The following is a 27,207-nucleotide window of genomic DNA, read 5'->3' as shown; positions in this document are numbered from 1 at the left end:
CTTTATTGGAACAGAAGCAGAAAAAGAAACGTCAAGAGCCCCTGATGGTGCAGTCTAATCTGGACGGGCGCTCTCGAGTGCGCAGGACCCGGCAGTCGGAAGAACAGGCTCCCCTTGTGGAGAGCTACCTCAGCGGCAACAGCAGCACCATCTATCATGGTACAGTTCAAAGCCACATATCAAAAATACATAAATAAATACTCTCTCTATTTCAAATAAACATAATGCCACAGAGACTCTAGGGGCACGTTCACTCTTGAGGGCATGAGACGTTATTCCAAGCTGTCATTACGCTGACATGCTAATATCGACCCAAGCTGCTCAAACAGAGTGGCTCACAAAGGCAGATGATTGAAAATGGAAATGCTTGTTTTGCTTATATTTGGCAAACAATGCTGCCATTCTTCATACTGCCACAGTACTGGCTTGAGTTACTCTATTGATCTCTGTTCTCAGACTGCTCAGTGCTAGATAAACTCTTCCTACAATGTCAATGCAGACCTCAGTCATCTATATTAAAACATTTTCTAGTGTCAGGGGTCTTTCCTTTGAACTTTGAGAAGCCTTTTCTTCATTTTGGCTGAGCAAACATTGTGAGCCATTCATCGCTGCATTATTATGCCAGGTTTCTGTTTGCCATTATGGCTACCTTATTTGTATTAGATATCTGGTTTGATTAAAGTCCTAGTTGGCAACCAGTCTCATTTTAGTATTATTTATATAATACTATTGTAGTGTGTAATATTTTGAATTAGGTTATAATTCTAAATATATATATATATTAATTAGATTCATTTTGACTTTTGTCATTTTTATGATAATTTAAACTTTTGTTTTATTTCAGTTAGTTGTCAAGGATTTTTATTTCAGCTTTATTTTAATCAGGGCTTGAAAACGAAAAGAAAATTAAATCGGTTCACTCCGAGCAGAATCGATATTTAAATGTTTCTGTTCCTGCGTTCCTCTGAATTATTACCGTTCCGAAGCCGGTTCAGGTGGAAAAAATACCGGTTAATGTTATTTTTTAAATACAATATTATGTGTCTATAATTTACCTAATAATAATGTAATGTGCTCGTTTCTATATGCAGGGTTTACAGTTTTTACCGCGCTAACTCGTTGGCTTTGTTGGAAGGAGGACGACCGACAGGGAGCTCGGCAGATCATAACACTTGATTTATTAAAACAACCAGGTGAACATTAGGAATTAGCCACATCTGATTATACAGTGTGCGTCATTCTCTCCCTCTCTCTCTCTACCTCTCATTACTGCGCGCAGACTTTTATCTCCCGCGTTCTGTTCTCGCGATATTACCTTTATATCTTAATGCTGTTTTATAACAAAGTTCGGGAGGAACAGTCGCAGTTCATTAACCTGATTACACCAAGTGGAGACCAATCAGTAATCAACTCATGACAAGGTATAAATAACAGCAGAACCTATCTCTGTTTCATTGACAGTTTTTCAGCATCCCGGTTCGCGCTGTCCGTCATCTTATCACAGACGAAATTTTCCTTCCAACAAGGAGATCCATACCGGCGATTTCTCAGATCTGCTACTTTGCTGACCATGATCATTAAACACGGCCGTTGAGCACCATCAAACGTCATCGCGACAGCTGCTCTTCTTGCAAGCCACACGTCGTGGCCAATAGACCGTGCAAAGTTCAAGCTCGCCTCGCTTGACGCCACGATTGACCCGATCAAGACCGGGCTCTCTTTGAGCGCTGGAATCGCAACACCAGCAGGCATTCAACCAGCCCGCTCCTCAGTTCTTACCGCAGCAAGCCTCTTTCACTTCCCGCAGCGGCTGAGCCTTTCACCGCGGCTTTTTTTCCGGCCGAGGCGCAGTTTGAGGCCGCCTCCTCTAGCGGCGCAGACCGTGCGTCATAAATCAATACATTTTTAGATGAAGACGGTAAAATACAGGTTTGCGGCCAGAAGTAGTGCGAGAGCCGCGTGGAGTTCCGATCACATATGTATGTGGAAATTCAGATCCAAATTGAGCCTCGGATGCGTTCAAATATTTAAACTTCTGCGACCAGGCCGTGTGCAAACGCCCGACGGGATGTGATCTTTCGGTGCGAGGTCAGAATTACCTATATTTTGTTAACCTTGACATTATTCTTCAACATGATTTATGTAAAATGGTGGTTCATAATAATTATGGCAGAAATAATTATTAAACCATTATTTACGTGATTAGCCCCACAAAACCTACTGTTTTTATTTAGGCGGTAATCTGATTTGTGACGATGTATTCATACATTATACATTCTATTCATTCAAATTATTAACTTTACCATGGTGAACATGTCAAGGTAACAGTTAGGGCTACTGCACGACCAGTTTGAAAGTTAAGCACCCCTGCCGCGAGAGGGAGAAATGCGACAATCGTGTACAAATGTCGCGTGCTGTGGAAAGGAGGCTTAAAGTTCGTTAAATCAGGCCATGAGGTAGTCATCATCCACACTGAAATGTCCAAAGATATTATCTGCCTTACCGTGCATGTTTAAACCTCACTGAGGTTTACAGACAAGTTTCATGCAATTATTCTGGCAGGACCAATTTTCTTGGGGACATATTTCACCATCTACTGGCGTGATCATTATACCCTCGTTTTGCCGCAGGACAGCAGTGTGAGTAAATTCTGAGTTTTTCTAGGACCGTAATATGAAAGCATGCAAGTAAATATCTTTAGAACTGCTTGTAAGTGAATAGCACATAACTGCAATTAACGTTATTGCCATAATCATGTCTGTTGGTATGTTTTACAGACATAATGATTTTCATTGCATAATGATTCTCATAGTTTTCAGAAGCCTCTGTTTCCACAGTCTATACTACAACGTGAAACCAGTGTTCCAGATGTATCCATTAGTGCTAGTGATGTGTCGTTCGTAAACGAATCGTTCTTTTTGAACGAATCTTTTAGCCGAACAAATCGTTCATGTTATCCACGGACTCATATTTCTCAAGTTCAGTAAAGTTCCTCCCCTCATAGCAGCGCGGCGCTTTAAGCAGCGCATGCGCAGCTCAGTGAACCGGGTAACAACCGTTCATCCTGTCAAAGAATTACTCAACATCGAGCCGATAGCCTTCGAGTATGAGATGTGACCGAGTATGTGATTTGTTGAATGTAGTAACTAATACGCCCTTCAATGAACGAGTTTCATATGAGTCAGAACTAGATCTAGAGATCTTATCGTTCGTGAGTGAAATGACTGAACTGGCACACCTGTCATTCGTGAACGAACTGAATGAACGGATACACGTCGTTTGTGAATTAAATGAACTGGCACATCTTGTTCGCGAACATTTGAATTAGAGTAAACTGGGTTAATCTGCTATTTTAACATGTCAATCTCGAAAATGCAAAGCGCAGTTATAGGTACAGTACTGTGCACATACGCTCGTCTTGATATTTAGCAACTCCGCGTTTAATCCATAGACCGTAAAAGAAAGGTTAATCCCCGATTGATGAATGTGAATATATAATACACAAACTGTCTGACCAAACAATTAAAAATGCTAATTAGGCAAGAAACCCGTGCTTTGTTCATCTGAACAACTCAATTAGACTTCCTATATCGAACACGATTATACACACATTTTAATAAAGCCAGATCAGTTTTTGTAACAAGTGAATGCGTTCGTTGACGTAAGACATAACACATAATACACTCTTTTGCCACCTGCTGGCATATTCTGTGTAAAACGAAGAAATTATCTCTGAACTAATCATTTTGGTGAATGAACCGAAAATGAACGAATCTCTAGAAAGAATCATAATTTCCACCACTAATTAGTGCTGCAACGACGTGTCGACGTCCATCGTTTACGTCGACTACAAAATGCGTGCAATGCGTGGACGCGTCACACTGTTTACATCTTGCATAATGGCATACGGCGAATGAAGAAGTTGCATTCTATCACAACAGAGACCACTGTTATTAAAAGTATGAGAATACTTTAAAACAGAGGACAAATAAAACGTCTCTTTGTTCCCTTTGCAAAACCGATATGGTGTACCACGGCAGCACAACTGCGATGAGCGAGCACCTCAGAGGAACATCTAGGCGCTCTCCCGGTGTCTCCATGCAATTTAACTGGTTACCCTGTGATCTGGTGACCAACTTCCTAGTTCAGGTCTGATATTCTTGCGCTGCGGCATCCTGAAAAGTTGAGATGTTTTCAACTCGATGCGGTGCGGACGCGCCTGAGAAGAAGGAAGAAAAAAAAAAAAAAAAAAAAAAAAAAAAAAAAAAAAAAGGGGTGATAGGTGACCGGCCCCTTAAAAGACAGCGCGCCACGAGACAACAGTCACAAACCACCGAGCTACCCAGAATCAGCTCCAGATCTCTGGAAACCATGGTAAACCTTGCAGAACCATGACTACATTCTATGGTCATGATGCTAAAGAACATTTCATGACGTCTCAGACAACGGTAAATTTATTGCTACCGAGGTTTAATTATAAACGCTGTCATAAACTCATATTTACAATAGTAAAATAATTTTTGCCTCTTATTTTATACTGCAAAAAAAAAAAAAAAAAAAAAAAAAAAAAACTTCCTCCACATTGGTTGAAAATGAACAAAGGTTGAAAATGTTACTAACCTGTCTACTCTTCCCACAGTCAAGGAGGGGGAACTCCGGGCCCAGTGGTTAGAGAGTGGACTCCTAACCCTAGGGATGTGGGTTTCGAGCCACGGCCCGGCCATGCCATGACTGAGGTGTCCTTGAGCAGGGCACCAAACCCCCAGCTGCTCCCTGGGCGCCGCAGCACAAATGGTTGCCCACTGCTCCGGGTGTGCGTTCACGGTGTGTGCGCGTTCACTGCCGTGTGTGCACTTGGATGGGTTAAATGCAGAGCTGCTTCCACAGGAGCCTTTTCCATATCTCCCTATTGCCGCAGCAGTGCCTGCTCCCGCAGGAGCCTTTTCCGTATCTCCTCACTGCCGCAGCAGTGTCTGCTCCCGCAGGAGCCCCTTTCGTATCTCCTCACTGCCGCAGCAGTGTCTGCTCCCGCAGGAGCCCCTTTCGTATCTCCTCACTGCCGCAGCAGTGTCTGCTCCCGCAGGAGCCTTTTCTTTACCTCCCCATATATTTAAAAAAAAAAAAAAAAAAAAGTCATCATGTTAAGCCATTTCACTGAAATAAGCTGTTCAGTTTTCACAATAAGCGACGTGAATTTCAACAAGGGTTTATGATCAGCTTCGATGCCCCACATTCCCAGTCGCATTAGCCTCTGCATAATACGCTGTTTTCAAACATAAAAAAAAAAAATAAATAAAAATAAAATAAAATAAATAAAAAAGTTTAATTTAAAAGTCTCTCTTGTTTTCCACTTTCCGTCCAGCGAGCACCAGTCTCTCAACGGACGCAGTAAATATTTATCCGTTTCCACTGTCCGTCCAGCGAGCACCAGTCTCTCAACCGGACGCAGTAAATATTTATTCGTTTCCACTGCCCGTCCAGCGAGCACGAGTCTCTCAACGGACGCAGTAAATATTTATCCGTTTCCACTGTCCGTCCAGCGAGCACGAGTCTCTCAGCGGACGCAGTAAATATTTATCCGTTTCCACTGCCCGTCCAGCGAGCACCAGTCTCTCAGCGGACGCAGTAAATATTCATCCGTTTCCACTGCCCGTCCAGCGAGCACCAGTCTCTCAGCGGACGCAGTAAATATTTATTCGTTTCCACTGCCCGTCCAGCGAGCACGAGTCTCTCAGCGGACGCAGTAAATATTTATTCGTTTCCACTGTCCGTCCAGCGAGCACCAAGTCCTCTCAGCGGACGCAGTAAATATTCATCCGTTTCCACTGCCCGTCCAGCGAGCACCAGTCTCTCAGCGGACGCAGTAAATATTCATCCGTTTCCACTGTCCGTCCAGCGAGCACCAGTCTCTCAGCGGACGCAGTAAATATTTATTCGTTTCCACTGCCCGTCCAGCGAGCACGAGTCTCTCAGCGGACGCAGTAAAATATTTATTCGTTTCCACTGTCCGTCCAGCGAGCACCAGTCTCTCAGCGGACGCAGTAAAATATTTATTCGTTTCCACTGTCCGTCCAGCGAGCACCAGTCTCTCAGCGGACGCAGTATATATTTATTCGTTTCCACTGCCCGTCCAGCGAGCACGAGTCTCTCAGCGGACGCAGTAAATATTTATTCGTTTCCACTGTCCGTCCAGCGAGCACCAGTCTCTCAGCGGACGCAGTAAATATTTATTCGTTTCCACTGTCCGTCCAGCGAGCACGAGTCTCTCAGCGGACGCAGTAAATATTTATTCGTTTCCACTGTCCGTCCAGCGAGCACGAGTCTCTCAGCGGACGCAGTAAATATTTATTTGTTTCCACTGCCCGTCCAGCGAGCACCAGTCTCTCAGAGGACGCAGTAAATATTTATCCGTTTCCACTGCCCTTCCAGCGAGCACTAGTCTCTCAGCGGACGCAGTAAATAGTTATTCGTTTCCACTGTCCGTCCAGCGAGCACCAGTCTCTCAGCGGACGCAGTAAATATTTATTCATTCCACTGTCCGTCCAGCGAGCCTCAGTCTCCCAGTGGACGCAGAAATACCTATTTGTCTCCTCTATCAGTCGGCGAGCACTAGTCTCACAGCGGACTCAATAACATCTATTTTTCCACTGTTTGTCCAGCGAGCACTAGTCTCCCAGCGGACGCAGAAATATCCATTGATTTCTCTGTCCGTCCAGCGAGCACCAGTCTCTCAGTGGATGCAGTAATTATCTAATTCCTTCTACCTGTCCATTGGGCCTCAGTCTCCAAGGGGACACCGTAAATACATATTTTTCCTCTGCCTGTCCAGCGAGCACTAGTCTCTCAGCGGACGCAGTATGCATCCATCTCTTCCTGTTCTTCGTCCAGCAAGCCCAGTCTTCCAGCGGACGCAGGGACATAATTCGTCTCCCATATCTGTCCAGCGAGCCTCAGTCTCCCAGCGGACGCAGTAATATCTATTGGTTTCCTCTGTCTGTCCAACGAGCACTAGTGTCTCAGCGGACGCAGTAAATACCTATTCATTCCTCTACCCGTCCAGCGAGCCTCAGTCTCCCAGTGGACGCAGTATGCATCCATCTCTTTCTGTTCTTCATCCAGCGAGCCAGTCTTCCAGCGGATGCAGGAATATAATTTGTTTCCTCTATCTGTCCAGCGAGCCTCAGCCTCCCAGCGGATACATTACGCATCTAGTCAATATATCATTACACCTCGCAGGCAGACGGTGGAGCCCGTCTTCCCGACATCGTAACCGCTTCTTCCTCAACTATTAACCAACAGGACCTGCCTGCTCCTCTACTTCTGCCAGAGGCAATGCAAGATCTCCTGGTCAAACGACCATACTTCTAAAAACGTCAGCCCGCCAAATCTCTGCGTTTTGGGGGGTTCGTAGTCTGGCGGCTGTCCTTTTGCTCTCTTGTTTTTGGGGGGAGTACTCTGGGTTCGGGCCACATCCCGAGCTCGGAGCCCTCCACCCGGACAGCACGCCAAATACGCATAAACTTACGGTATTAATATACGTAGATGTGAACTCGTGAAATGCTGTTTTATAACAAAGTTCGGGAGGAACAGTCGCAGTTCATTAACCTGATTAACACAAGTGGAGACCAATCAGTAATCAACTCATGACAAGGTATAAATAACAGCAGAACCTATCTCTGTTCATTGACAGTTTTCAGCATCCCTCCTCCACCCCATTTCTCCTCACTTATAGATCCATCTACTCTTACCACAACCGGGGGGAGTACTCTGGGTTCGGGCCACATCCCGAGCTCGGAGCCCTCCACCCGGACAGCACGCCAAATACGCATAAACTTACGGTATTAATATACGTAGATGTGAACTCGTGAATTTAAAGTTATAGAACATTAATTTTAACCTTAAATTTCACATTTCAAGGATGAAAGCGGGAAAAAAAAATTAAGTTGTGGCATTGCATTTTATTAGCCCTATTACTTTACGAAATAATGAAGGCTAAAATGCCTGTAGTCTAAAGCAAAATGTTTACAAACATTATAAAAACAGCTATTAGTTTCTCTCGAAAACAAAACAAGTTTAGGCTATGAAAAAAACGTCAATCCAAAAACAAATTAATTTAAGCTGAAGCTGATGCCTGCATCTCTCATCCGGCACGAATCCAAATGTTTCCATGTTCCCGACGCATCTGGATTCTAAAATATTATTTATTATATAGTGTTTGTACTTTTATCTACATAAAACGTCATCCTTCAAATCGGCTGTATCAGCACAGAGGTGCTGTCACTCTGAACGCAACATGTACAACGGAGCAGTCTAACTTTTTATTTGTTTCTTTAACTCTATTTTATTTTGTTAATGTACAGGCTTTAATAAAGCAAAATGATGTTGTGTCAGGACGATGGTCATACCAAATCCGATTGGTTATAGAAGCAAGACATTATTCAAAGCTGTCAGCTTTTGCAAAAATAATTAAAACTGTAATGCTTTTGCAAAATAAAGAAAACGTCTCTCTGCAGTTTCGTTTTCCTTTCCGAAAACTTTGGAACGTGTCACAATGAACCGTAATCTAGCACACTTTTTCTTTTGTTTCGTTAATCTGTCAATATGATTTAAGTGAAATATATTTAGTGTATATGCCTATATTCCTTTTTATGTAAGCCTATATGGGTTCGTTTTTCAGTATTCTCCATTCACAGAAGGCTGCAGGTGTGTGATCTGTTGAATTTATCTCACTTATCCTCAGATAAACTCTAAGAGCTGAGCGGACATTACACTCCCTAGCTTAGCGTCACATTTGCATATGCTGTACTGCTGGAATTATTATTTCTTCGACAGCAAATTTCAAATATTAAATGGAACGATAAAATAACGTTATTAACCGGTTAATGGCCATTTCAAATTTTCGATTCTGTTTGGAACTATAAAATTTGATTTTGTTTCTGTTTCTGGTTCTGTTCCTGTCAAAATTTTGTTTGTTTCCGGTTTTCATCTTCATTCCTTGAACCGGTTCAGAGCCCTGATTTGAATTACTGGATACTATTTTTAATAGTTTTTTGTTTAAGTTAACATTAACAGCACTACTGTGCATACTGTAAGCAGTCTTTGAATGCTTATTATGACATGCAGATGAATTTGATTACATTCTGACTGTGTCAGAAATTGTGTGACCGATCCTACGACCTCAGTCTAATGAAGAATCAGCAGAGTTTTTTTTTTCTTTTACAAGGTGAGGGACATGTTAAATTTTTATTTTTTCAGTGTTCATGATGCCACACATTTTGTCAATAGAGTTTAACTGGTATTGAAACCAGAACATTCCTGTAAATCATCATTCAGTTGATGATTTGATTTGACAGCTGATGATTTGACACCTGTACTGTGGGACTGTTAGTGCATACTGTATTGTATATTGTATACAGTATTATGAATAATTTACAGTGTTTCCCTCAGTGTTGTGCTGTCTCATCAAAGAGTCTTTGGCACTCATCCAGCATGAGCTTCAGTGAATTGTAACTGTATGAATATGCTGTGCATATTATTTTCTTCTTTGTACATTTGTGTTTGTCAGCCCTATTGGATGATATGAAGTGGCATGTACTGTATACCTCATAAGATGCATTTTCACAGAATATTTTGCTGCACAACGGGCCATACAGTAAATGCATTTACACAAAAATCTGAATTGCAGAAGCAATGTTATTGCATAAAAAATGAAATTATAAATAAAAAATCAGAAATTAAAATGCCATAATTTTGTCCTATCCAGTTCCATGAAAGCTCAGTTACAGGCCTTTCTGTAATTACCAGGTTTGGTCTGATAATTATCAATTATTTGTGTGAATGAGACACAGTGCATAGGAAATGCAAACAGACCTTAAATTTTATAATATAATTTCAAATTTAATGATTTAAAGAACTTTCTCACACTTTATAGCTATAATCTTGGAGAAAATGACACCTTCCTTCAGTGTTTGCTTTAACAATACTTTACATGATTGTGGTTTAATTGTGGATTTTATTTCACTTATTAAGCTTAAGTAATTATTAGGCCCTATAATTTAAATGACTACAACAACGTTTAAGGGTTTCATTGCACATTTATGCAGAAATTGAGGCATATACAGAGTCTGAACAGAGAAGCTTTTAATCACCTGTGAACTGATGCCTTCAGTCTCCCAAAGCAAGTAACAAAACGTAACTTTATTGTTTAACACTGCGTCACTCTCTCTTTTCACAAATAGCAAGTCAGTGTCTCTGTAGTTACTTTCCATAACTAAACCATTGATCACCTTTCTCTCTTTATGCCTTTCAGTGGTAGTGGTGTACTGTAGCTATTGACAAGTTTCAAACTGACAGTAATATGCACTTTTATGAGTGAATCCTCCAGATCTGTTGCTTGCAGGAAGCACAGCAGTTCACGGCCTTGAAGGACAGTTAAAAGAAGCAGACTGTGAGAGGGAATGAATTGTGTCTTAAAGCTTTGATGTCCTGGTTGTTCTGACAGCCACTGAGTCCCCTTAAATTAAAATTGCTTCCAGGGGTGTATGGTAGCAGTGGAATACTTTTGTTATTATTATTATTATTCATTTTTTGTGCTTGCAGCTATCTTCTGTGTGTAAGCTTTGTTTATGCTTTGTGTCTTTGCTAACTCTCTTTCTTCTCCTCATATACTTATATACCCCCCCCCCCCCTTTTGTTTTTGTATTCTCTGGCACTATCTTCTCTGCTCCTGCTGGCTCATCCTGCACCTCCTCGTTTAGTACAAGAAGCGGAACAGGAAGAAGTTAAAGCCGTAGCAGAGGTTCAGGCTCCTCGCTCGGTTAAAAAAACCAAACCGCCTACCTCCACTCCTCAGACTGCCAGTGCCAAGAAGGAGAAAAAGGGCAAGCACAAAGGTCAGCTGAGCAGCCTGTTAACCGTCAGGCCTAGCATGTGCATGAAAAACTGTGTGTGTGTGTGTGTGTGTTTATCTGTATGCGTAAAGGACATTTGTGCCATCCAGTGATTAAGTTTGTGTCATTATCAGCATTACAAAGATTGAGGATGTTCATATTCATCACAACAACATGCAAAAAAATGTGTTTGTTCCTTTATGAATGTACACTACTGTCCAAAAGTTCAGGATCAGTAATATTGATTTATTTATTAATTTATTTATTATTATTTAGCAAGAACATTAATTCGATCAAAAGTATACTACTATATATACTAAATACTACAGTGTTACAAAAATATATATATATATCATATAAATGCTGTTCTTTTGAACTTTGTCATAAAAAAATCATGGTTTCATGATTTCAACAAAAAAATTAAGCAGCATTATTAATATTAATTATTATTGATTTCATGAAATGACATTGAAATGTTTCCTGAGCACCAAATCAGTATATTCAAATAGTTTCTGTGACAATGAAGATCGGAATAATCTCTACAGAAAATTAAGCATTGCACTTACAGGAATAAATTGCATGTTAAAATATAATAAAATAGTACAAATCTATTTAAAATTGTAACAATTTTTTAAGTAGAATTTTTACTCTATTTTTGATCAAATAGGGAAAATATTTATTTGATCCCCTGTTGATTTTGTAAGTTTGCCATTTCTCTTACAAAGGAATTAAGGATCTGTAATTTTTATGGTAGATTTATTTTAACAGATTTATTTATAGAACAGAATATTACCCCAAAAAATCCAGGAAAAACACATTATATGAAGGTTAGAATTTGATTTACATTTTAGTAAGTGAAATAAGTTATGTGTCCATGCGGAACACAGATTAGTCCTACCACTTTTAAGAAGTTACTACTTATCTCAGCTCGTTAGGTGTTCAAGACATCTGTCCACACAATCTGTATCTTCCATTCCAACCTCTCCCACCACCATGGGTAAGACCAGAGAGATGCCAAAGGATATCAGAGACAAGATTGTAGACCTTGTATGATCTCATCTCATGGGGTAAGGATGACCATGAGAAAAGTGAGGGATCAGCCCCAAACTACATGGGAGGAGCTTGTTATTGATGCAAATCAATTTCTAACCTTTATAGGATGTGTTTTTTCTGGATTTTTATTTTTGTTGGTATTCTGTTTTCAGACGTTACAATAAATGTACCATGAAAAAACTTAATTTCGGGGCAAACTTACAAAATCAGCAGGAGATCAAATAAATATTTTCTCCACTGTAAATGCATCCTAGTTGAGAATAAGAGACTTCTTTCAAAGTATTAAAACTGTAGTGTTTTTTTTTCTGGAGTTTTCACATTGATTTCAAAACTGCCTTGTTGCTATGCATATAAAGTATATGTGTGCATGCCATACAGGCAGCAATTTCAGTTAGCATTTTTATTATTTTTCTGCATTGTTTAATTGTTATACTACATTATGACATAGCCTTAAAGGGACAGTTCACCCTAAAATGAAAATTCTGTCATCATTTACTCACCCTCATGCCACTCCAAACCTGTATGTCTTTATTCTGTAAAACACAAAATAAGGATTTATGGAAAATTTCTCTCTCTCTCTCTCTCTCTCTCTTTCTCTCTGTCTCGTTCTCTTTCTCCATACAATGAAAGTCAATGGAGTCCAATGCTGTTTGGATCCAATTAAATTTTAAAATATTTATTTATTAACTTTATTCAACAAGGAAAAGACTCACTGAGATTGAAATCTCTTTTACGGGAGTGTCATGGTTAAGATAGGCAGCCAAGTTTGTGTAAACAAATAAACAACAAAGTTACAACATACAATACCTAAACTGACATAACACAGTATGTATAACCAATTAAAACAATCACACACCACTCTCTAGACTGAAGACCACTCTCTAAGTAAAAATAAATATAAAAATAAGTCTCCTTTTGGAGAAGATTCCAATCTGAAGTGGTGGCATATTTAAAGGAAGTTTTACCAAGATCAGTTTTGACAAAGGTCACACAAAGATTATAATTTGATTGAGAATGTAATTGATAATTGTCAGACAAAATCTTTTGAATAAAACAGCAGGGATAAAATGGCGTAATATCAATAGATATGCATTTCCTCCAAATACTCAAAGAAGGTCTTGCAACTCTTTTGTATGGTTCACAAAAATGTGTTGGAAAATTTACAATCAGTTATAAATCTCAAAGCACCATGGCACAAAACATCCAAGGAGGCATGAAGATAAGAGGGAGCATGCTGATACACTTTATCCACACAATTGAGAACAGGTAGAAGAAAAAAAAAAAAACAGACACTAATTTCAGTAACACTTTGTATAAAGCCTTTATTTATAATACATTATAATGGTGTTCTTAAAGCATTATAATGAATGCATAATGCAATATAAAAAAAACTTCTATGTTGTATCATCTCATGAGTATTCATAAGAACAGTTGTAATATATTATGTTTACTTATTTGTGGTTATAGCTTTTAAGAGTATGATGATGTGTAACACAATGAACATGTTGCATCCACTTTTACAATGGATTATATTTCTCATAGTTATAATTTTTTTATTATAAGTCTTGTATCTTGACATTTTTCTTATGTTACTTAAAGCGGTCAAAGACCACTTATAAGTAGTAGTAATAATAATAATAATAATAATAATAATAACAATACTCTCAAACAGCCATAAGATCAGATGAATGTGTAATATGACATGTTTGCTTTGAACTATTTTTATTGTAATATCGGTTTGATTATTTTGATGGTACCCTTTAGACTTCTGTTGATAAGTAACTCTGCAACTACATATCAACTACCGGTCATTAGAGTATTAGTATGTCTGCTCCTCTAAATATATGCTAATACTTTATTTTGATGGTCAACAAACAGATAAACTGAATTTAAGTGTCTTTGCAAGTACATCAACTTATTCTACTACACTAGATTTGACCATTCGAGCATACTAATACTCTAATGAGAGTTGGCATGTAGTTGCAAAGTTGCTTATAGTCGATTGATTAAGGGGCCATTAAAAAAAAAATGTAACCATATAAAACATCACATTTTTCAGTTGTAGTATTACGCTCACATCAATTAATTAACATTAGCTCCACAGGAAACACTCAAATAACACTCTACATCTAACCTCTACAAGCTGTAGTAAGATACTGCCCAGATCTTAAATGTCAAGATTGATACAGCCCATTATACTATAAATTAAGTAGATTTAATATGGTGTTTATTGTGTGTTATAAATAATCATACTCTTAAACTTAAAACACAAATAAGTGATTGTTTTTATGATAAATTATACTTAAAAAAAAATGCATTATAATGCCTTAAGAATACCCTTATAATGTATTATAAATACAGGCTTCTTAGAAAGTGTTACCCTAATTTCTTCCTCCCACAGAATGAAAAGCACAACTTAATGTAATGTGTTATCAATAATAATACCCAGGTATTTTTACTCTGACATCGAAGTAACTTGGCTCCCCTGAGAAGTCCGAAGAACAATAGAGTTTTCTTGAGAAGTTTTAGAATTTGAAAATAACATGCATTTTGATTTTCCAACATTTAAAACCAGCTTCAAATCCCAAAACCTGTGTTGGATAATATCAAAAGCAGACTGTAAAAAAGCAATAAAAAAGATTGCTGCTTAGAGGTGGGTGAACAATAGATGATAGTATCATCTGCATAAAAATCGAACCTTGCATTATCAATATTAAAATTAAGGCAGATTACTGAATAATAACAGCCCCAACACAGATCCTTGTGGGACTCCCTTAACAACCTCCAGAGGATCTGACTAAACACCTTCCATCTGTACACATTGGGTTCTACATCGGGAGCTTAGATCAGGGTCTATAGTTATCCATTAAAGAAGCATCAACCCCTTTGACAGGGGAACTACAAATGCTGATTCCCAGATCTTAGGGATTGTATTAGTTAATGAAAAATTAAACTGATTTGTCAGCAAAAGATAAATAAAATCAGCCGCTAATTTTAAAAGCAACGGAGAAATATGATCTGGACCTGGCGATTTATTCACATATAATTATTTTAAAGCAGAACGAAGATTGGAGATAGTAATTTGTTGAAAATCTAACTCTCTTGTCCATTTATTATGTTCAGCTTTAAAAATTCTGTTCAAATTTCTATAATTATTTGCTTGAAAAAAACAACAACAACCCTGATGCAATAAAATGACAATGCAATAAAAAGCATTTGCTTTTTATCTAAAGGTTTTGTAGAATCTGTCATTATATAAGGGGGAAGCTCTGTGATTGTTTTGTTACCAGTTTGAAACTTATTATTCCTCCATGTGTGTTCTTTTGTGTTCATCAGAAGAAAAAAAAAGTCATACAGGTTTAAAACATAGTTAATTTGCTTGCAAATTGGATAAAAGTAAACCAATAAAAAGCACATAATTCCAGTCAAACATCAGCTATTGTAATCTGCCATCTCTCATGTGGTGTGTTTGTTTTAACTTCCACAGCTACAAACAATCTTATCATGTCTTCCTGTTCCCTGTACTGTTTTTGCATTTAATTTCCCCTCATCTAAATCCATTTCCCTTTGAAAGTGTGTTGAGGGTTTTCACTGCTTTCTCTGTCAATGACAGCGTGGCACACGGCATTAATGATCGCACCCCTGGAGAGGAACCAAACTGCTGTTGTACTGCCAATAGTTTTTCAAGAAAAAAACAAAATCCCTTCTAATACTCCTTATAAGAGCAGTCACTGTCTGCCTGCCAAGAGCAGTTCTGAGATGACCTACTGCGGCCTTCATCAATACAAGACAAAAACTTTCATGAAATAGACAAATAGGAGCAGGGGCTCAATCCATCAAGTGGTGATGCTTTTAGCTCAACTTCAGCACCAGTATGACACACAAGGGAGCATTTGGATTTCTTGGGGGCGAAAACATTTATTTTTTGCCTTCATATGCTGAAGGTGTTGCTTTACATTACAATAATAAAGTGCTGCAGGGATGGTATGCTTTCAAAGACCAACCCAGAAACCTGGAATTAGCCATTGACAAAAAGCCAATAGGATTTTCCATTTCCTTTTGATCACTGCGTAAAATAATCTATGACCGACAAAAGTTTATAGTTCTTAAATATTTTGTTTATCAAGATAATCTCTACAAATGAACACAACTTTTATGAATTTTGAATATAAATACAATCACCAAAAGTCAATAATCAGCAGCATATTTATTTAAAATCTACAAGTTTGATTTAGAATGGCTCGCGAGACTTTGAATATACTGTAAACACAACGAGTCTGTGCATTTAAAAGCAAACTAGTTATTATTCGATTTTATAAGTAAGTAGTTCTAAGTAAGATCTAAGCAAGTAGTTTTCCTGTTCTGGGTGATCACATTAATGTCTCCACCAACCTCTTTAGTCCCAATTATCCACTTGTTTGCAACCACCTTTCTCAAGACAAAAAATCACTGGTGGTGTTATCTTGAATAAAATGTGCAAAGCAAGTGTTAGCCTCAGACATTATTCCAGGCATTTAACTAAAAACCCATGTATTAACTTCAGGACAATGGAACTGGAAGTTCAAAGAATAACATTTATTTCTGGGTTCTAAGACTTATTCTTTCAGCACTCTATTTTGTGAGAAGAGAACCTACTGTAAGCACTTCCTGTAAACATAACATGTTTGGTAGTTTTAACTTTACCAATCTAGGTTTGAAGACCGCTTTCTTTAGTTTTACAAAGTAGGTTTGATGTACACAACATTTATCTGGAAACGGGTATGGATGTGGTTAGAAAGAAGAAAAAGACTGCAAAAAACTGAAACTAATTGAGCCAGATATGCTTTAAAAATAATAATAATAAAAAGTTCTGCTTGTCTGAACAGAGCTACAGTATTTAGTCACCTGTTGCTCTTTTATTATGGTGCTTCTGAGACTGTGATAGCAGAACATCATCTCCCCCACAATCGTGTAGCAGCCCTTGACACAGGTCATGGTGCTTTATCTGCAGAATAACCTGCACAAACAGATCTGTGACTCACAAATGATGATTTCAAATCATAGATTTGTTTCTCAACCCAAAGCTGTGAAAGAATAAGCTGATGCAAGAATCTTGTTCATTTTATTCTTGATTAATCAATATTCTCTGTCTCTCTGGCTTTTTCTCTGATGATTACTTACCTTGTTAGGGAGCCCCAGCATCTAAATGCAGTACTGATTATTCTGCAATCACAAGCACTAATGCCTCTCAGCCATCTAGTCAGAGCTAATTCTCTGACATTGTACAGGAGACGAATCCCTGGAGGGGGAAAAGAAGGGTCTCAGTAGCTATAATGACTTAATATGGCCTGGTTGGATGCATGGATAGATGGTAGCTATAATCTGGACGGTTGCATGTAGCTGTGCTTGACTGGGACAACATGTTCTTTCACTAATAGTGACTATTGGGTGAAATATAGAATCCAGGCTGACATAAGAGCATCTGATAAAAAGACAATTCTTGAAACCCCAAGGGCACTTAAAAGCATCAGCACATGAAAAGCTAATTGAGAAGGTTATATATTGCATACACTACCAGCCAAAAGTTTCGAATAATTAAGATTTTTTTGTGTGTTTTTAAAATAAGTATCTTACGCTTACCTTTGATCAAAATACATAATAATATTGTTATATTGTAATGGTAATATTAATAATTTATATCAATAGCAATAATTGTAAATATTTTTACAATTAAAAATATTCAATTTGAGTCATCAACAGCCATTACTCTACTCTTTAGTGTCACATGATACTTTAAAATTCCTTCTAATATGTTGATTTCTTAAAAAAAGGAAAATAAATAAATACTTTTATTCCGATTAAATAAATCAAAATTGAAAGTAAAGACCAAAGATTTATATTTCAAATTAATGCTCTTCTTTTAATCGTGCTATTCATTAAAGAATCCTTAAAAAATTATATTTAATATTTTCCACGAAAATATTAAGCAGCTAAAGCTGTTTTAACTTAGCAAAACAAAATCTGCATATTAGAATGTTTTCTGAAGGACTCACGTGACACTGAAGACTGGACTAATGATTTGTCATCACAGGAATAAATTAATTTTAAAATATTTACACAATATTACTGTTTTTACTGTATTTTTTTTTATCAAATAATTGCAGCCTTGATGAGCATAAGAAACTTTTAAAAAGTATTTAAAAAAAATCTAAATAATCCGGTAGTGTTTGTGTGAAAAAGGTCCATCAATTAGACTCTAATACTGCAGAGGAAGTCATTCACGCATTATGATTTAAATGTCTGTCTCCATATTTCCATGTATACCATCATTTATGTGATACCAAAGAGTGGATAGAGGTTGGTTGATATGGTGGAGTTAACAGTGTTACTGTGTTGTGGTGGTACCACAGGAATTGATGGGCCCGCTGCCTTCCAGGATGAGGGTCAGGAGCTGGGCAACCAGATTCAGATCCTGACAGTGGGCCACTCACCTGCCCTGGAGAGTGAGGCAGAGGGCCAGGGTGAGGCAGTGGGCAACACACAGTCACAGGGCAAACAGGACCTACGGGTCACCATGCTGAAGAAAGGTACACCAGCGATAGTCCTCAGGGTAACGCAAACGAGAGCGGAGAGAGAGACAGATGGAGAGAATGCTGCCATCTTGAGACATGATTTGTAGATTGTTCTTCAGTATCACCGATCGCCTAACATGCAACACAACGTCATGTTCCTATAATAACATCATCTGGTGACAAACACTTTGAGATCTTACATGCTATATAGCACTTAGATTCAGTGTCTGCCTCTCTCTCCTCCTTCTGTGACATATTTGGATTAAATCATGTCTTTACTGTCTGCATGACTTATTAGAATCGGTATGATTGGATCTGGACTATGGACAATAATTTTGTCTTAATATAATTTTCTATTTTCTGCTAATTTATAGAACTGACTAGGAGTGGTGGTTTTTTTTATCCTAAATGTAATCCGTTGGTTTTGTGTCTAATGCTCTTTTGGCATCAGAGTGCAGTTATTTGCACTGCATAATGCCTCCATGTTTGCTTAATGCCTGCTGCTGTTCTCTCCACATGTTCTGCTTTTGACACACTATTTAATTAACTCCTCAATATTTTTTCTTGTTCAAAGGAATCTCCAGTAGCATGAACTTTGATGAAGAAGAGGATGAAGATGATTTGGTCAGCTCAAGTTCATCTCAGCTCAACAGCAACACAAGACCTGGATCTGCCACCAGCAAAAAGTCCAGCAAGGTAGACTGTTAATAATGGTTACCATAATTACCTTTTCATAACTAAGAGGAGACTGAAGATAAATATTTAATATCCGATTCAAAACTTTGGTGTCATACATTTTTGTTTTGTTTTGAAGAAATGCCTTTTTTTATTATTATTCAGCAAGGATGCATTAAATTTATCAAAAGTGACAGTAAAGACATTATCTATTACACTGATTATAAGAAATGTTGAAATTTCTTGTGCTTCAAAGCATTGAATACTGGAGTAATGGCTGCTGAAAAATCTGTTTTACCATAACAGGAATAAATTACATTTAAAATGCATTAAAATAGAAAACAATTATATTTAATTGTAATGAGTTTTCACAATTTTATTGTTTTGGTCAAATAAATAAAAACTCTTGATCTTTTGAATATAGTGTATTTTGTCGTTTTGTTTGGGGGGGGGGGAGGTGTGTGTGTGTGGTTTTTGCACTTCAAAGTATGCATTATATAAAAATAGTAGAAAATAGTAAAAAAAATTGAACTTAAGCTAAAATTAAGAAGGTGGAAGTCAGAAAAACGTTTCATTGTTCCTCCCACATTAGACTTTTTTTAAAGAAGATAATCTTTTAAAATGCTTTAAAATTATATTGTTATATACATATGACTTTGAATACCTGTACAGATATGATTCAATATGGATTCAAAGGATTATTTTAAGCATCATAATGTATGAAAATGCGTTAGTATGGTACTATATACAAGTTATGAGATGCTTAATGCTGTCATGCTTAATATATAAAACTCTTTTTACAGTATGTAGAGGGTCACTGTTCTGTCACTAAGTACACCAACGGGACCTTGGCCTGCAAAAAAGTTAAAGATCTGTGGATTAGATGCAGTTCAGTACCAATAAGATTCTGACTTGACACCCACAGTATATAATGCATTGCTGACCAAATTTATATCATTTTTGTTGATTCCCCAACTGCACTTTTGCATAGTGAAGGTCATTCCTTGTCCTTTGCTGTCTAAACTGAAGCTTGCCTGCTATTTTGAGCAGTATATGTGCGTTAGCTCCAAATGTGAACTCATCTGTGTCCAGTTATATTACATGTACAATGCTGACACAAGCAGTCTGTGGATTGTCATGCTAGGATGTATTCGCTTGTGTCTGTCTTGGCACAAGCCCTGCAATGCTGAAAACAGAGGGTCAGAGTCCCGTTGTTTCCTATGGCAACGGAGAAATGATTACTTTCTTAAAATAACTTGATGGAAACCATGCCTGTATGAAACCCCTGCTCTTACCACTGTTTCACTGGTGATCACAATGTACAGTGTTTTGTAGAAAATAAAAATCTATTACTAAGAAAACTGTATTAGTAGATAAGTCAAATTGGGAGAATTCCTGTAGTGTTATGCATTGTGACTGTAATATATTCTGAAGAAAAAAAATTCAAGTTTATTTTTATGCTTTTATTATTTGAGAGACTACATGGAGATTTTTTAAATTGTATTTATTTGTCACACTGCAAAAAAAAAAAAACATTAAACTAAAATCTGTAAACTTTAAAGTAATGGTCCTTATCTCATATTATTCACTTGTGCATATCACATGCATATTTACCTATATATATATATATATATTTACTATATATATATATATATATATATATATATATATATATATATATTTTTTTTTTTTTTTCCCTCTTGTTATTTGTCTGTTATCCGAGCTCTTCCAGTAAACTAATTTCATGGGAGTCTAAATTCGGATGTTATTCATTTGGTTGTGTAGTTGCTCATCCATGTCTCTTGGGCCTGAACCTAATAACGTCACTGGGTTGCTTTGTTGCTCTTTAACATTTCCATTTTAATCCAGCTGCTTACATTTCAGACCACAGGGACATTTGATTAATATACACTGGGGTCCAAATGTCAAGCAATGAGTGCACTAGTGAAAATGCTTATATAATGTAATCTGTGCAATTAAGTTCAACTCACACTTTTATGTGAACATTTTTTTTTTCTTCACAATTTGTTGTTCTTGTTGCTTTCAAGGTTTAAATATAACACATATCTTATTTTTCAGTGGGTGTTCAGATTTTTATTTATTTATTATTAAATCAGCTTTTTTTCCTCATGTCTCATACTTTTTGATTTATATATATATATATATATATATATATATATATATATATATATATATATATATATATATTTATTTATTTACACTTTGTACCCTTCTCTTAACGTAAATTTATAATTGACTGGGATCAATCTGTATCTGCCTAATCAATGACAGGAGGCGACCTCAGCTTCCAGCCCATTGGCCAATGAACCATCCATCGACGTAGATGACCTGGAGGAGTTCACTCTCAGACCCGCACCTCAAGGAGTGGCTGTGAAATGCAGGATCACACGGGATAAAAAGGGCATGGACAGGGGGATGTACCCCACCTACTACCTCCATCTGGAGAGAGAGGATGGCAAGAAGGTCAGACACACACCGAAACAATGATTATTTCCATGTTTTCCAAGAAGTCATCATTGTTTAGCACCAGCAATCAAGCCCAATCAGTGACACTCCATTCATCCAATTTGCCAAAGGGCTTGAAATGATTGATTCTGATGAAAGGAACCATATTTAGCCTGCAGGGAGAGCTAAATGACAACTCAGCATAATATTGCTTCGCTTGGTAAATGCTTATCCTAAAATCAAAAATCATATGTTAAAAGCCATGTTTTATAGCCATCTTTTTTACCTTGTAGAATAATACATATAGCCAACTTCCCTATATGTATATGTATATCTATATGTGTTATATAGTTGGTTGTCATTTCTCAAAACAATATATGGAAACGCTGTCTCTGATTGTTTGTTTGTTTATGTCTCAATCTCTATCGGATGTTTTTGATGTCCGTTTTGTGCTGCTGTTTCGGTGTCCAATTAAATTCTGTTATACATTAGGTTTTCCTTTTAGCCGGGAGGAAGAGAAAGAAGAGCAAAACATCCAATTACCTCATCTCCATCGACCCTACTGACCTATCACGGGGCGGCGAGAGCTTTATTGGCAAACTGAGGTAGATTTAAAGAGGTTTCATTGTGTCGCGTGATTCATAAGATACAGTAGCGTAACTTAAAACTATGCTGTTTTTTTAGAGACAAGAGACATCTGTCTCTGTCTAAACATTCAAGAGGGACCTTTAATGAGTCTGTGTGAACCTATTTAAAACTGTAATTGGGTTCATTGCTGTTGTGCAGGAGTGTCCTCGTTCATATGAGGAGAAAGCCACTGTGTGCGTTCTAATGTCTGAGTCTCATTACAGCTGCTTAAAAACATACATCTTTGATTTTGTATATGTTACTATTCCATAATTTTTATTAGTACTAAAAAGAAAAAGCTTTAATTTGTATTATTTTTCTTCTTTTGATTTTGGTGTGAAATGTGGCCTGAACATATTCTTGACAGTCTTTGGGAGCTTCATTCCTTTGCTGTGACACGCTGAAAACTTCATTGTAAGAACTTCATCAGTAAGTACGATGTCATCCCCACAGATCAAACCTTATGGGTACCAAGTTTACGGTATATGACAGCGGTGTGAACCCAGTCAAGACCACCTCCAGCCTAGAAGCAGGGAATCTACGACAGGAGCTTGCCGCAATCTGCTACGTGAGTTTGTGAGCATGATCTCGGTCAATGGCCAGCACAGAGCCAGCACCCAGCCCTGAGGGCCCTGCATTTCAGAGCCACAAGCAACCATGAGCCAAGCCTGACCTCTGCTGGCTGTTTTTTTGCATAGCAATACCACTGATGAAGGAAAAACAGGAAATAAAATGCTAGTGTAGATGAATGAGTTCTAAGAATTTCTCTTCAGTGAGTAGATTTGGGTCACATGTATATAAACATGGTGACTAATTCGGATGTTTGTGTTCTGTTCTGCAGGAAACAAATGTTTTAGGGTTCAAGGGGCCTCGGAAGATGAGCGTCATTGTTCCCGGAATGAACATGGACCATGAAAGAGTCTCCATCAGGCCTCGAAATGTGAGTGTAGGGCTGTTTCAGATAGCATAATGCATAATCCAGCATGTAGGCCTATAGTTGTGTTTAAATAGGCTGTTATTAGCTACAATCTCAAAAGGTTCATTGTAGTTTTCAAAATTCAAAATACTTACTCAAAAATACTTCCACGATCAAAGGCTGTTAAAGGCTGTCAAGGTGGAAATCTTTTTCAATTTGTTAATTTAGATGTTATCATTTGTGTTACATGACCAGTAAAATACTAGGTAATGTATTACTTATGTAAAACATTAGTCTGAGGCAACCAGTGACCCTTGGCCTATTTTTGTATACAGTATACAAATGTTAGCATTAGTGGCAAAGTTACATGCGCTAATGGAAAGCTAATCCCCCACATCTGTCTGTTGTTTTGCAGGACCACGAGTCTCTACTGGCTCGATGGCAGAACAAAAGCACTGAGAGTGTGATAGAGCTTCACAACAAGACGCCGGTCTGGAACGATGATACACAATCATATGTGCTTAACTTCCATGGCAGGGTCACCCAAGCATCTGTCAAAAATTTTCAGATCATTCATGACAATGACCGTGAGTTAAAAATGATAATCTTAAGCTTTGTGTACTGCTTGCATGGTTTACAAGGCAACAGCAATATTAGTTTTAGAACAATATTAGCCTTAAAATGTAATTCATGTAGAATTATACACACACACACACACACACACACACACACACAAACACATATATATGTAGAAGTACATATAGTAAATATTATATTAAATCTGGAGGTATAAACTGGCCTCAAAATGTATTTGGACACTTGTAAGCCACAATTAGAAATGTATAGCATATTTGCATTATATAGAAAATATCAATGTATCATTTATTTTAAAGGAATATATCACAATTACACTTCTCAGTCAAAACATTTCAGAAAATGAAGTTTGTTAGGTTTCAGTATATAACAGTAAATATACAACTATTTGAAATTCCTTAATCTGAGAATGCAAAAAAATCAAGTCGCCTTTAAAGTTCTTATGCATATTACTAATAAAAAAAATAGTTTTAATATATTTACAGTAGGAAATTTACAAAATATATATATTTTTAAACTGATTTCATGTTACATCCATCTAAAAATACCTGTCTAAAATAACTGAAAATAGTGTTTCAGAAAAGCGCTAGCATGACTTGTTTGCCAAAGCCACTCTGTTTGATATTTTGTGTCTGCAATGCAATGAAAATCAGATATTTGAAATAGTATTTTTGAAATAGTGTCCAAAAGTGTCCAACCACTACATACTCCAGAGATGGATTGTGTTTTAGAAACCACACAGAGAAGTACCTGTTTGTTTTGTCTGTATTCTCATCCCTGTATTCTGTCTTTCTTGAATGCAGCGGATTACATTGTGATGCAGTTTGGTCGTGTAGCAGAGGACGTCTTTACAATGGACTACAACTACCCCATGTGTGCCCTGCAGGCATTTGCTATTGCTCTGTCCAGTTTTGACAGCAAGCTAGCCTGTGAGTAGCCATCTCTCACTGCCAGCCACAAGAACGAAAGGACCTAGCCAGACTGCTTTACAGTCCCAATCACTGAGTAAAGGGCTGTGGTGAACTCCAAAGCAGCTGGGTCCCACTCTCAAGATCCTCCATTGGAGGCATGACTGCGTATCGAGTTTGTTTCTTTGTGCGAATATGACTGAGCAAGGTGGCATTTCTACTTTTTAAAAAAGGGCATCACAGTTGGGGGAAAGCACAAAGACTTCAAAGCTCAACTGTGGGAGTTTATCAGAAGAGGATGCATTCGTTTAATTGACAGTCAAAAATCTCTTACTCACTTTCTTTACTTAACCGTCAAGCTAAAACTAACCTTTTGCTAATGTTCAAATAAGGATCTTTTACAGTAGTACTTCTGTCCCTAAGGTTAAAAACTAAAATCATTTTGCCATGGTCATAATTCTAAAATAATTAATGTTTACTAACCTATCAGTTATGATTTTTCACAAGAAAAATAACATGTAGCTGTGATGTAACAATTTGGATATTTGATTTAATGAACTTTTTGCAATATGACTTCCATATGTGACATTTCTTCAGCTACAAGTCACTTGTCTCATACAACGTCTTTTACATATTTAATGTATCAGTTCATTCTTCACAAGGACTCCGAAGCCAGTATGAAGTATGACAGTCTAACATATTTATCCACTATTTATGTATTTATAGATTTCCATACCATCTGCTGCTTGTGTCTTACCCCATGCCAATAATTCCCCGTGCTTCAAGCACAAAGCCTGACCAAGGTGCCTCCACATTCGAGCTTTTGGTTTGGATTTCTTAAAAATCATCTGATGAATGTATGACAATTCCACAAAATAGATGTCATCATTATCACTTTGTGTCCATCTGCACAGTTCTGCAAACGGTTTATCTACAGTTTTCAAGGGAACATGAGACCCACAAATGACATTTATATAATTTAAACAAACCAAAATGAATGGTTCACCATATCCAGATCCACACCAGAAGCTCTGGTGTGAAAGCCCCTGAAGTCCTACATGGTGGAAGAAGTGTGTTTATGTGAGGGTCAATACCAGGGTAAGTACATACTGTAATCACCTCATACTGACCCACTACATTTGTAGGGGAATGTACTGAGCACTTTATTCAGAGATGAATGGTGGAAAGCTGTAAATATTGTGCCTTTGGATGAAACACTTGTGATGCTTGAAGTTGGTGAGATGCTACATTGTTTTCTTAAGCCAGTGTTGTTTACATGCACTTTTAAAAGTTGGATTTCTGTCTGCCTACATTAGTAATTTGCCATAGAAACATTTTAGTCCAACTGAAATTTAACTGGTCTGATTTTTTGGGGTCGGACTATCAGATCTTGATAAAGTGATTGTAGTTTGATTATAACTGTGCATGCAAACAAAGTCATCTATTTAATTTCCTGCTGCATGAGGATAATTGTGAATCTGTGGATCGAACAAAGCATCAGCGTGGAATTTAGACAAAACTCACATCATCATTTATAATTGTATTGAACACTTCTGTGTCTTTGCTGAACAATGCTGATGAATGAAGAAATGAAATAAGTGAAGCGGAGTTATCAGTGTGGCAACTGAACTACAAACATAACAAAACATAAAACCTGCTGCACACACTGCCCTTAAAGCCAAACTATTCTTGAATAGTCTTCATATGGCCACACTGATTTACTAGATCTGCTCTATTATGCATTAGCACGACTCAAGGTTTCTTTTTATCATACTGTTTTTCATTTCAGTCAAACGTCACAAAAACGTTTTGGAAACCGGAAAAAAAAAAAAATCTTTTCATTGTCTGAAATCATATAACGTTAGTGTTAAATGAATGTGTTTTAGAGAAATCAATCCATCATCATTTTGTTCCCTGCCGAAAGCCCCTTGGTTTAATTTTGAAAAATTTCAAGTTTGTTGTCCATCACGCAAAACATTCTTAATTGCACAAACTGTGCATTTTTAAGTTAAAACAACAACAACTAATATTTAGATTGTTAATCCAGTATAAAGAGATGAAATTTGCTGTAAATGGCATACCTTTTTTGTTACTATTCTTTTTGTCATAGAAATGTTGTGGCTTCAGACATCCTGTCTTTCCCCTGGAAAAGTATTTTTAATATTACTTTTTTAAAGGAAAAATTATAAAGTATATGTAAAGTTCTTTGGCCAATTTGCAAAGAAATCTGTGTAAGTTATTAAAGTTTGTTTTTTAACTGCCTCGTGAAACCATTCCAGCACTCTCTATACTTCATGTAATGCTATAACAGTTTTTGGGTTCTCTCTAAATGGTTAAAAACTGAAAATTAGTGCTAATTTTCATTGTTTGGGAAAAAAAATCTCACCACTCTTGTGTTAAATTGATAATGTATAACTATTATGTCACTCTGTTTTGTAAAATGTGTACAGTGGTCAGTATACAGTGTTTGTATACAGTACTCAAAATAAAACTGAATGTGAATTTTTGCATCTCAAATATTTAAGATG

The 27,207-nt window shown here is 37.4% G+C and overlaps 1 protein-coding gene across 2 annotated transcripts; it reads left to right on the top strand.

The window, feature by feature from the left end:
* LOC113091176 (tubby protein homolog) lies at nt 1-27,139 on the top strand. Of its 2 annotated transcripts, XM_026256622.1 has the most exons (10): nt 1-159; nt 10,758-10,892; nt 18,332-18,508; nt 19,068-19,189; nt 21,461-21,652; nt 22,127-22,239; nt 22,715-22,829; nt 23,103-23,201; nt 23,593-23,764; nt 24,575-27,137. In XM_026256622.1, the coding sequence occupies exons 1-10, from the start codon at nt 45-47 to the stop codon at nt 24,706-24,708; spliced, it is 1,374 nt and encodes a 457-aa protein (XP_026112407.1). In that variant the 5' UTR covers nt 1-44; the 3' UTR covers nt 24,709-27,137. The 2 variants fall into 2 exon arrangements, with proteins under 2 accessions (XP_026112407.1, XP_026112408.1); XM_026256623.1 differs by lacking the exon at nt 18,332-18,508 and having other exon boundaries at nt 24,575-27,139.
* Nucleotides 27,140-27,207: the final 68 nt, after the last annotated feature.

The sequence above is a fragment of the Carassius auratus genome, unplaced genomic scaffold (genome assembly GCF_003368295.1).
Source record: "Carassius auratus strain Wakin unplaced genomic scaffold, ASM336829v1 scaf_tig00214111, whole genome shotgun sequence".
In the NCBI taxonomy this organism is placed as follows: Eukaryota; Metazoa; Chordata; class Actinopteri; order Cypriniformes; family Cyprinidae; genus Carassius; species Carassius auratus.
This window is presented reverse-complemented; position numbering and strand designations above follow the sequence as displayed.

Bases quoted from the DNA above. Each gene is read 5' to 3' on its own strand.
- LOC113091176 (XM_026256622.1), top strand. From the start codon at position 45: ATGGTGCAGTCTAATCTGGACGGGCGCTCTCGAGTGCGCAGGACCCGG. The intron at 18,509-19,067 runs GTACACCAGCGA...TCTTGTTCAAAG, and splicing joins GGTCACCATGCTGAAGAAAG to GAATCTCCAGTAGCATGAAC. The intron at 22,240-22,714 runs GTAGATTTAAAG...TCATCCCCACAG, and splicing joins AGCTTTATTGGCAAACTGAG to ATCAAACCTTATGGGTACCA.